The 12845-nt window shown below is 37.2% G+C and overlaps 1 protein-coding gene across 3 annotated transcripts; it reads right to left on the bottom strand.

Annotated features, from left to right (window-relative positions):
* ITM2A (integral membrane protein 2A) lies at nucleotides 207-7214 on the bottom strand. 3 transcript variants are annotated; one of them, XM_013986257.2, is made up of 6 exons: nucleotides 6934-7214; nucleotides 2911-3042; nucleotides 2441-2638; nucleotides 2094-2204; nucleotides 1131-1281; nucleotides 207-984 (listed from the first exon to the last, which is right to left on the bottom strand). In XM_013986257.2, the coding sequence occupies exons 1-6, from the start codon at nucleotides 7042-7044 to the stop codon at nucleotides 896-898; spliced, it is 792 nt and encodes a 263-aa protein (XP_013841711.1). In that variant the 5' UTR covers nucleotides 7045-7214; the 3' UTR covers nucleotides 207-895.

Genomic DNA, 12845 nt, shown 5'->3' on the forward strand with positions numbered 1-12845 from the left:
TTACATGTAAGCCAATAATGGGATCTTTATAAAAAATAATTGATATAATATCCAAGAAGAATAAGATATGAGATTATAAAATATAAATGTGTAAAGGTAGGAGTAAGATAAAGGCAGGCTCATACTTTTGGATTTCTTGCAGGTACAGTAAAGCTAAATAGGTAATGTTAATTGTTAATATTAAGTATCCCTCAAATGACAACCAGTGGTTGAATATGGTAAAATTTATTATAGGATTGTAGAATTCATACAACCTAAATTCCTTATAGCATTCAGCACTAAAACAGTTTTGTGCATTTCACAATACAGTTACCAGTGAGAGTCACTGTATTAGTGAAAATGACTTCTTTATGAAAGTTTTTCACATATAAGTCATATCTATTACAGAACACCTAACATAAATGCAAAAATTTAATTTCTAAATTCAGGAAAGTTGCACACAATGAAAACAAAACAAGACAATGTTAAGATATTTGACAAGCGCTACACAAAAAGGTTGAAAACAATTTTAAATATTTTAAATTTAAAACATGTTTTACCATATGATTGAAGATTTTACTTTAAAGACACACATATACACAAAGGATGGAATTCATTGTCAGGATGTTAGCCAACACCTTCACATTGCATTCAAAAACATAAACCCTATAAATTCAAAAGAAAAACATAAAAATCATTTCATTTCAGTTTCAAACAATAAGCAATGCCAATTAAATTAAAAATTGACAAGAGCTTGCAATGGTTAGTAGTTTTTATTTTCTTTCTTTTTTTTAAGTATAAGCAATAGAGGAAATGCATGAGTAAATATCTTGAATGTCCTACACACTTTAATATTGAAGTCATATTGTAAATCTTTGACTTCCTATTACTAAGTACACTCTTTTTCTGTTGCCTCTCACTCTTGACAGATCTTGGTCTCAACAATAAATTCATTGGGGAAGTGTCTAATCTTCCAGCACTTATCAATGGCACGTTTGTTGAAACCTGTGAGGAAATGCACAAAAAAGTGGCTTTTTCATTTTTGTGTAATTAAAATATATCTAGATTTGCTTTCTACTTTTCCCTCACTCCACCCCTACTCTTCTTCATGGCTAAATAACACAGGGTGAAGAAAAAAGTAAATTTCCTACCCAGCAAGAGGTCTCTTCTACGAAGGCGGAAAGACTTGCGGTTGTTGCAAAGTTGGTAAATAAAGATGCCAAGGTTACTAACATCATGAATCTCTTCCACAGCAACCAGGTCTTCATGAACCACATAAGTGTGAGGGAGGTATTTGCCACGCTAAAAACGTTGTTTTAAATACCGAAATGAGAAATTCTTAAAAACAATACTTAAATTCTCATCTATAGTGCACATACTTTTTATTTTTTCTATTTTTGGTTCTCTCTCTCTCTCTATATATATATATATATATGTATTTATATACACACATTATTATAGTTGATTTACTATGTTCTGTCAATTTTGGCTGTACAGTAAAGTGACCCATCTATACACACACACACGCATATATATAATACATTCTTTTTTTATTTTATTTTCCCACTAATACATTCTTTTTCTCACATTACCCTCCATCATGTTCCTTCACAAGTGATTAGATATAGTTCCTTGTGCTATACAGCAGGATCTCATTGCTTTTCCACTCCAAATGCTATAGTTTGTGTAAAATCAACTTTATTTTTAGAGCCATTTTAGGATCACAGAATATTTTTATTTGAAAATTATTTCAATGAATGTTTTGGCTCAAATCATTGATTCTTTTTGGTCCTTTTGTCTTTTCTAGGGCTGCACCCGTGGCATATGGAGGTTCCCAGGCTAGGGGTTGAATAGAAGCTGTAGTCGCCGTCCTACGCCAGAGCCACAGCAACGGGGGATCCAAGCCACATCTGTGACTTACACCACAATTCACGGCAACGCTGGATCCTTAACCCACTGAGCAAGGCCAGGGATCGAACCCGCGACCTCATGGTTCCTAGTCGGATTCATTAACCACTGAGCCATGATGGGAACTCCTCAAATCATTAATTTTTAAAATAAAGCAATATTATACAGACATGACTATATAAAAAATTGACATCCAAAATACTTACTGCCAGTTTGCCAAAGAGCTCCACGAGATACTTAGGAGGCATAACAATGGAGGTATTGAGGGGCATCAGATAGCAGTTCCCCAGCAGCAAGTCCAGGTAAGCAGTCATGCCCTATTGAGGAGGGGGAAAAAGTTAGGTATATATGATATAGAGGGTATCAATTCTACAGGATTTTCTGAAGACCAATTAGCTACAACCTTTCAAAGTTAACTAAAGCATATTCAATAGCAAAAGAATGAAAAAAGGCTTCGCTGAAAAAAGTTGTACATTTATGAACAAATTTAACACTTATCGATAAACTAAGTAAAAGAACAATTCAGGAATACCTAGAAGAATGAGAACCTTACCTTTTCAAAGTCATGAATAATTGCTGCAGGGTCACTATCAGAGAAACTGGGGACAGGCACATCAATGATTGCAATGTTGTCATCTTCACGAATATCAGCCTCTTCCATCACAGGCAGGAAGTAGGGCTCTCCTCCTTGGAGGAAATTTGCAGGGTCCGCAGAATCAAAGAAGCACATCTCTCCATGGTAGATGGTACTCTAAAAGATGAAAAGAGAGAATCAAAACTTTCTCATAATCACAACCACGACATTTGAATCACCTCTCAAATTCATATCGAGTTGTTGTCCCATTTATCAAGTTGAGGATTTTTGATTACGGTTATCATCAAGACAAATCAATTTTATAAACTGAGGTAATTTGAACTTTCCTTAAATCTTCATTTCCCTGGTGACCACCTAGAATTATTTAAGTTGCCACTAAATGTATATCAATCAGTAATCCAAAAGATAAGGATTTTCATTATTATTACCTTGGGCATGAAGTACTTGTAAATGCAGGCTCCACCAACAATAAGTCCTGCCAAGATGAAGGAAAGGCCTACGAGAGTAAGCATGCATCTCCCAGAGAAGCCCTCTTTTTCCTTAGTGGCAACTTGGAGTTCCTATTTATTAAAAAGCAAAAACAGAACAAAAAACAAACATATTATGCTTTTAGAAACATAGCTGCTTTTGTGTACAATTTACCTCCCTTGAAAGCCTAGATATTTTTAAAAGATATTAATTCATCCTAACCTAGAATCACTTCAAGACAATATCAGATGTCTCTAATTTATAATAACCTTTTTCTGGCATTTCCAAATCAAAGAATAAAGTTATTTCAAAGAAAACACTTCTCAAGTTAGCTAAAAATAACTATTCATTAATACAATAAATTATTCCTTTTTTTTTTTTTTGTCTTTTTAAGGCTGTGCCCTCAGCATGTGGAGGTTTCCAGAGCTGTAGTCTCTGGCCTATACCACAGTCAGCAACGCCAGACCCAAGCCGAGTCTGTGACTTACACCACAGCTCACAGCAATGTCAGATCCTTAACCCACTGAGCAAGGCCAGGGATTGAACCTGCGTCCTCATGGATGCAAGTCAGATTCGTTTCTGCTGAGCCATGTTGGGAACACCAAGTTATCCTGGGAAGCCATTACTTTTTGGACTTGGTCAGTGACACAATCACTAACTTTCTAGAATATAATTATGTTTCTTTAGTATTTTTTGTAAATCAATTGTTTGCCAAACTTAAAGGTGAATTATTTATTTATTTATTTATTTATTTATTTATTTTCTGCTTTTTAGGGCCGCACCTGCAGCATATGGAAATTCCCAGGCTAGGGGTCGAATTGGAGCTCTAGCTGATGGCCTAAACCACAGCCACAGCAACTCTGGATTCAAGCTGGTGGCAATGCAAGATCCTTAACCCACTGAGCAGGGCCAAACCCACATCCTCAGTGATAATAGTCAGGTTCATTACCACTGAGCCACAATGGGAACTCCATAATTATTGATTTATTAGCTGATTTTCACAAAGCTGTTTTTTGAAAATTAAGTTTTATTGGAAGGAGTTCTATAAAGTAGGTATATACCATTTCCCCTATTTTAGAAATTAAAATGTTGAAGATGAGACATATTTCATAATATTCTTAATTTTAATGAGAAATTAGGCTTCCTAATGTCACTCAATATTCCTTGGCTGTGTATTGCTTGAATGAAATAATGTTTTCTAAGTTCTGAGCAAAACACAAGATTTAAAATATAGCCACAGCTAAGCATTGTGTATATAACAATGTCTTTAAAATTCTGTTAAATCCATAATTTGTTTAGTATTGGAATAATAAAGAGCTAAAGCAAACAAGTAACTGGTTAACTCTCTACTCTTCTCAGGGAAGTGGACCAAGGGACCCTCCAATCCAATTCTCGTATGTCACAATATGCCCTAAGTAGTAGTATTACTGAAGGGTAGAATAAATGAAGTTGGCAAATCTGGTAAATCTAGGGTAAATCTAGTAAAATCTAATAAATCTCCGGTAACTCATTCAGACATGTAAATAGAATTGTTTTAGTATTTTAGGCCATTAGCTCTTTTCCCCAACTACTATAATGCTTATGGGACCTAATTAAACTTCAATTAATTTGATGGAAACAAACACATGGATTCTAAGAAGAGGCAATCATTTCATAAATGGCTTGTCAGAAATGATTTTTTGTTTAAAATTGAAAGAAATTTGATATTCACATTTTAACTGCATTTAAGTTCAAACTCTCCATTAATACTCTATAGACCTTGAAGGATTTTCCTTGTCTCAATAATTTTCAGAAATTTAAAATTATTTTTATCTTAAAAATAACCTAATATTAACACTACAAAGGCTATAAATTATGATTGTGAATCACTGTAATATATAGAGCTAGAGGCTTAGAAATTATATTTCATCTGATTAAACTGAGGTCTAGAAAAATGAAGTGACTTGCCTATAAGTCACAAAATAATTTAATGTGAAATTCTCAAAGAAATTTATTAATTTTTCTTGTCACTGAGATATGAGAAGAAAAATCTGCACTGCAATTTCATTTCTCCTTCTAGTATTTCAGGGGGTTTATTATTAAACTAGAGTGTCAATTTCATAATATTTCCCACCATAGTAAGCAAGATATGGAAACAATCTAAGTGCCCATGGGTGGAGGAATGTATTAGGAATAAGGATTATTTCTTATTTAAATTTGACAGACTTCAGTGTGGTGGGGGCTGCCACTTACCACAGCTCATTTCCCTCTGAACTGTATTTTAAAGTCATTGTACACAACCTCTGATATATTATCTATTGTCTTCAATTTCTGATGAGCTGATCAATACATCACAATATAATGTGCCAAGTATTATTAAATCAGTATCTTATAGAGGCCAGGTCAGGATCCTATGGGAACTTGAACATCCAATGAAGAAATATAATCATAATGCATATACTCATTTTTGTTTATTTCTCATCACACTACAGGCCTGGTAGAAGTATTGCTGGCATATTAACTGAATTCAACTACAAGTCATAAAGTCTGTGGTGGAGAGGGAAAAAAAGATTATTTTATGGCTATATTTAACTACTGGCATCTAATTGGACTTCCAAAAATATTTGGCTATATTTCCCTTACAAATTAGCAGGACAATTATTCGATCTTCTGTCATTTCATCAAAACCTTGATAATGGAAGAAGGTGTTTTTCAGTTCTGAAAGGTAGCTAGCTTGATTGCTGGGTTAACCACTGAAATTTTCCATGATAAAAAGTCTGCAAAACTCATTAGCATTTCAAATTGTGTGCATACTCAGTTTTACTACACGGATTCTTATTTCACTCAAACATCTTTTCAAATCTCAACACTGAACAGAAAAGTCTAAACTTTATAGAGAGAATAAGACAAGTTAGGGCAGATTTGAAAGCTTCAACACTGCACAGATTTTGTAGAACAGGAAAAAAAAAAATACGATTGTGCCTTTTAACATTGAAATTACACTGAAGAAAATGAGTAGTTTGCCAACACTGAAAACATGTTAGATGTTTAAAGGAAATAGAAACTGAATGAAATAAATAATGGTTAACATTTTGGGGAGAGAATCTCCCCAGTTCCGGGCAATGCTAGAAGATTAAATTACAAGGTCGGACCTGCTTCAGATCTTTCCTATGGAGGAGGGTGGGTAAAGGGGATACCCCTCAAAAAGGACACACTGTATAAAAAGAAAAAGAAAGAAAAACAAAAACCCTCAAAATTTATTTTTCAGAAGAGTGTTTTCTTTAGGAAATGCCACTCCAAAATTATTCAAGGCTCTTGCAGCAGGAGGGCAGGGTTTACCTCTCAGATTCTAATTAAGACCAACTTCAGCTTTGACAGCTCCTTTACCAACCTATGACCAGGAAGAAATTGAAAATATTATACAAGTGGACACAGACACCACTTGTCCCAAACATACTGCTTCCAGTCAAAGTTACCTTTTGCTCCCCGCCCCACCTCCACATTCAGCGATCCTATAAATACTTAATTTCATAGAACTTCGTACACGTCAAAAGCGAATAAAGATTTAAATCTCGTGTCTCCTCAGCCCCTGTGGAAGCTGTGTACGCCCCTTGAACCGACTGGATGGCGTGGCTCTCTTTGATCCCCAGCAACCTAGTGTTCCCCAAGACAAAGTGCCATAGGGTCCCAGGGGTTCCCTTCAAATTCCTTCCAACATCCCTCCGCGACGTACAACGTAGGCTGGGATCACCAAACGCCGGACGCGCAGGACGCGCAGAGTTGCTAAGGGGAGTGGGGCACCGCAAGCGGAAGGTGGGGCGACTGGGCAAACCCAACGGACAGGGCAGAACGGACAGGGCAGAGAGGATCACCTGAAAACATGGGAGCTACGGAGCAGCTCTCATTTTGTTCTCTGCCAACATTTCTCTTCCTAAGCCCTCAAGCACCCTCTCCCCACCATCCCTACCCTAACAGGCAGTCAGAGGTGGAGTGGGGACAGCTACCTTGCCAGTCAGGATCTGAGCACGGACCGTATGGCTTACGAGGGCCTCCACGTCTTGCTGCGCCTCCTCTTTTTGCACCGCTGCGGGTGTGTTGAAGGCGATTTTCACCATGGTGAACCTTCAGGCTTCGCGGTAGGTCACGGCTCGAATCAGTGTTGTCCTCGGCTGCAGGCTGGACTAGGAGAAGATAGCGCTAGGCTTAGAATCACCTTCTTTATCCTGGTCTGCCTTACACTACTACAAGCCCAGGTCTGAGGATACTTATGACGCAAGGACACCGTGGGCGGACCCAGTGAAGGGCTGAGGGAGGAGCAGGAGGGAGTGGGGGTGAGGTCCAAGTGCTTGAATGGGGGATGGGGGTTGCCTGTGGGAGAAGAGGCAGGGTGGAGCCAGTGGTCTGGGACTCAAAACCCTCATCTGCACTCCAGGCATTCTCCCACCCGCTCTCTGTTTTCTCAGATAAGAGCAAGACAGGAAGGAAACCTGCTCTGTTGTGTCTTTCTGCTTCTGTCCAGGCCACAATAGATCCTGACCCTGATTCTGTTTTCCCAAACTTGGACCTGGCCTCCCGTGGGGCTGGAAACTGTAACTTGGCACCATTTCTAGCTTCCTCCTTTCTGCACCCACCCAGGGCCCCAAAGCATACTTCCAAGACTGTTTTGTACATTTACAATAAAACCTTCCCTTCAAAGAACACTGAGAGGCGTGTTTGTAACTTGGTTCATTCTGTCAACACATTTTTTTCATTCCTGAACATTTGTTTGTAATTTTAATTTTCCAAGCTAGGGCAATGCTAAATCAGAAATACAGGACATCATCTACTCAATTCCCATTTTTCAGGTAGAACATGATGAGACACAGAGAAATGTGGAAAGCTCAGAGAAAATCCTTGAAATAATCCAGATCTTTCTCCCAGGCTAGGGAAACAAGATTAAGGTCTCAGCCCAGAGCTTGTTTGTCTTCAGCCACCAGCTGTGAAATCTGAAGGAAGAAAAGCAGGGGTATGTGTATTACCTATGAGTTTAGGGAGGTTGGAAGTATAGGTAGAGGACAGAAAATTTAGCCAAATGCTAACCCGGGTTTAAAGAGGAAAAAACAAAATAATAATCTCAAAGGGGGTGAGTTAGAAATCATTGGAACATTTACATGTGCAGCCAATGTAATCATGATGTTACTTAACTGGCAATTCTTGATTGGTGACAGTGATAGAAATCTCGCCATATGAGATTCATGCTATAGAGGTTGGTGACAACAGGTGATAGTGGTAAAGGGTTTATAAATAGTCCTCCTTCTAAAGACAGCAGAGGGGTCTGTTTTGCGAAGGTAATAAAACTTACTGGAAAAAAAAAAAAGAATCCCCTTTCTACTCATATACTTATTAAAGTGACTTGAATATGTTCAGAATCACCACCCCTCTCTCCAATAAATTCCAGGTTCGAATTTTTCCTTGACTCTGAAGTGCATATCCTGTCTCCACTGTGGGAGTTTTGTAAAAACAGCTTTCATTTTCTTGGATAGCTGCAGATGGGAAAGTAGATGGAGGGGAACAGTGAAGAGCCTGTGCTTTACACAGGGCCAAAATGTTTTGAGTTTGCTTAGAAGCATTGATGTCTTATGTTCTTTTACTTATTCTTTGCTGAAGTGTAGCCATTATAATTTAACATTTATGGGTAGTGTAGACTGAGGAAATCTCAACTTGCTAGCATGTTTCTCTTTATAGTTACTTTCTGTTTGCCATCGCATTTGTGACAACTCATCCTAGAGCCTGAGCTAGTCTGGCCCTGTGATCTATACCACACAGATGGTTGAACCAATGGTTGCTCTAACACATCTACCTTCTAAGTGCCAGGAGCTAGGTGGGATAGTAATGAATTTTGTTAGTGTATCTTCCCTGATATGTGGTCAGGTAGAAGGGTCAAGGATAATTTCTATTTTTCAAATGAATAGAGCCAAACTCTAATAACACCAATGATGTATATGATTCATTGCTGAGTTTGTGACATTGAGCAAGCCACTTCATCTCCTTGGGACTCACATTCTACTCAGTAGAATGGTATAGTATTTACATCCTGCTGCTGTGAGGACCCTTTAGGATAATGCATTAGGAAACACATTTTAAATTATGAAAGGGATAGAAGAGTGAAATGGTTGGTTATGCTACATTTCTTATTTTAGTATGTAACATAGCAAGTATCAAGGTTATAGGGATGATCGATTTTTTTTTATTCCTACGATTATTCTTTAGCTTCTGGAGCTGCTCAACACCCCATAGTCTCTGAATAAAGATCTCTTAGAAAAGGTCAGACTTCAAAGAATAGTCACGTAACTCAGCATCTAACTTTTCTGTGGGATTGCTTTGTTTTTTTGATTTTTTTGAAATTTTATTTTTATTAAAGTATAGTTGACTTACAGTGTTGTGTGAATTTCCACTGTTTACATAGTGAACCAGCCATATATATGTATACATTTTTTTTCTCATACTATCTTCCATCATGTTCTATTCCAAGAGATTGTATATACTTCCCTGTGCTGTACAGTAAGACCACATTGCTTATCCATTCTAAGTGGAATAGTTTGCATCTACTCACCCCAAACTCCCCATCATCCCACTCCCTCCCCCTCCCCCTTAGCAAACTTGGCAAATCTGTCCTCTGTGTCTGTGAGTCTGTTTCTGTTCTGTAGACAGGTTCCTTTGTGCCATATATTAGATTCCCATATAATCAATGTCATATGATATTTGTCTTTCTCTTTCTGACTTACTTCACTTAATATGAGAAGCTCTAGATGCATCCATGTTGCTGCAAATGGCATTCACTTTCCTTTTTGATGGCTGAGTAATATTCTATTGTATATACATACATCTTAATCCATTCATCTATATATAGACATTTAGTTTTTTCCCATGTATTGGCTATTGTGAATAGTGCTGTGATGAATATAGGGGTATGTGTAACTTTTTGAATGAAGGTTTTGTCTGGATATATGGCCAGGAGTGGGAATGCCAGATGGTATGGTAGTTCTATATATAGTTTTCAGAGGAATTTCCATACTGTTTTCTGAAGTGACTGTACCAATTTATATTCCCAGCAGAAGTGAAGAAGGGACTCCTGAAATGTCATTTAAAAAGAGATATTATGGAAAGTGGTATAGGGTTAAGTACTATTAGAATACTCTGGGCAACATATTTATTTATTTATTTTGCTTTTTCTTTTATTTCATTATAAATGGTTTACAGTGTTCTGTCAATTTTCTACTGTACAGCATGGCGACCCAGTTACACATACATGTATACATTCTATTTCCTCACATTATCATGCTCAATCATAAATGAATATACATAGTTCCCAGTGCTATACAGTAAGATCTCATTGCCTATCCATTCCAAAGGCAAAAGTCTGCATCTATTACTCCAGGTTCCCAATCCATCCCAATCCCTCCCTCTCCCCCTTGGCAAACACAAGTCTACTCTCCAAGTCCATGATTTTCTTTTCAGTGGAAAGGATCATTTGTGCCATGTATTAGATTCCAGATATAAATGAATCATATAGTATTTCTCTTTCTCTTTCTGACTGACTTCACTCAGTATGAGAGTCTCTTGTTCCATCCATGTTGCTACAAATGGCATTATTTCATTTCTTTTTTATGGCTGAGTAGTATTCCACTGTGTATGTATACCACATCTTCTTAATACATTCATCTCATGATGGAGATTTAGGTTGTTTCCATGTCTTGGCTATTGCAAGTAGTGCTGTAATGAACATGCGGGTACATGTGTCTTTTTCAAGGAAAGTTTTGTCTGGATATATGCCCAAGAGTGGGATTGCTGAGTCATATGGTAGTTCTATGTATAGTTTCCTAAGGTACCTCCATACTGTTCTCCACAGTGGTTGTACCAATTTACATTCCCACCAACAGTGCAGGAGGGTTCCTTTTTGTCTACACCCCCTCCAGCTCTTGTTATTTGTGGACTTATTAATGATGGCCTTTCTGACTGCTGTGAGGTGGTAACTCATGGTAGTTTTGATTTCATTTCTCTAATAATCAGTGATGTTGAGCATTTTTTCATGTCCTTATTGGGCATCCATGTATCTTCCTTGGAGAAATATCTCTTCAGGTCTTTTGCCCATTTTTCAATTGGGTTGTTGGCCTTTTTGCTGTTGAGTTGTATAGGTTGCTTGTATATTTCAGAGTTTAAGCCCTTGTCAGTTTCATCATTTGAAACCATATTCTCCCATTCTGTAAGTTGTCTTTTTGTTTTCTTTTTGGTTTCCTTTGCTGTGCAAATCTTGTCAGTTTGCTTAGGTCCCATTGGTTTATTTTTGCTTTTATTTCTGTTGCTTTGGGAGACTGACCTTAGAAAACATTTGTAAGGTTGATGTCAGAGAATGTTTTGGCTATATTCTCTTCCAGGAGTTTGATGGTGTCTTGTCGTATATTTAAGTTTTTCAATTTTGAGTTTATTTTTTGAGCATGGTGTGAGAGTGTGTTTTAGTTTCATTAATTTGCATGGAGCTATCCAGTTTTCCCAGCAATACTTGCTGAAAAGACTGTCTTTTTCCCACTTTATGTTCTTGCCTTCTTTATCAAAGATTAACTGACCATAGGTATCTGGGTTTATTTGACTTATTACTTATTTTATTAATTGACCATAGGCATCTGGGTTTATTTCTGGGTTCTCTATTCTGTTCCATTGGTCTGTATGTCTGTTTTGGTCAATACTCTTAGCAAAGTGCGTATAGAGGGAACATACCTTAACATAATAAATGGCATTTATGACAAACCACAGCAAATATAATACTCAGTAGAGAAAAGCTGGTAGCCTTCCTACTAAAATCTGGAACATGACAAGTATGCTCACTCTCACCACTGTTATTCCACATAGTATTAGAAGTCCTAGCTATGGCAATCAGACAAACAAAAGAAATATAATGCATCCAAATAAGAAGAGAAGTGGGAAAACTGTCACTGTATGCAGATGACATGATACTATATATAGAAAACTCAAAAACTACTTAAACTGATAAACAAATTCAGTAAAGTAGCAGATATAATATTTTCACTCATAAATCAGTCACATTTTTGTACATTGACATGGAAGATGTGGTATATATACACAATGGAATACTACTCAGCCATAAAAAAGGATGACATCATGCCATTTGCAGCAACATGGATGGAACTAGAGACTCTCATCCTGAGTGAAATGAGCCAGAAAGACAAAGACAAATACCATATGATATCACTTATAACTGGAATCTAATATCCAGCACAAATGAACATCTCCTCAAAAGAGAAAATCATGGACTTGGAGAAGAGACTTGTGGTTGCCTGATGGGAGGGGGAGGGAGTGGGAGGGATCGGGAGCTTGGGCTTATCAGACACAACCTAGAATAGATTTACAAGGAGATCCCGCTGAATAGCATTGAGAACTATGTCTGGATACTCATGTTGCAACAGAAGAAATGGTGGAGGAAAAACTGTAATTGTAATGTATACATGTAAGGATAACCTGACCCCCTTGCTGTACAGTGGGAAAATAAAATAAAAAAAAAAAAAGAAATATTAGAAAAGGAGTAAAAAAATTCAATACCTTTTAAAATTGCACCAAAAAAATAAAAATCCTGGGAATAAACCTGTCCAAGGAGGTGAAAGGCCTATATGCTGCAAACTATAAAACATTAATCAAAGAAATTAAAGAAGATGCAAAGAAATGGAAAGATATTCCATGCTCCTTGGATGGAAAAATAATATCGTAAAATTGGCCATACTACCCAAAGCAATCTACAGATTCGATGCAATCCCTATCAAATTACCCATGACATTTTTCACAGAACTAGAACAAACAATACAAAAATTTATATGGAACCACAAAAGACCCAGAATTGCCAAGGCACTACTGAGGAACAAAATCC

This window comes from Sus scrofa, chromosome X (assembly GCF_000003025.6).
Source record: "Sus scrofa isolate TJ Tabasco breed Duroc chromosome X, Sscrofa11.1, whole genome shotgun sequence".
Taxonomy (NCBI): Eukaryota; Metazoa; Chordata; class Mammalia; order Artiodactyla; family Suidae; genus Sus; species Sus scrofa.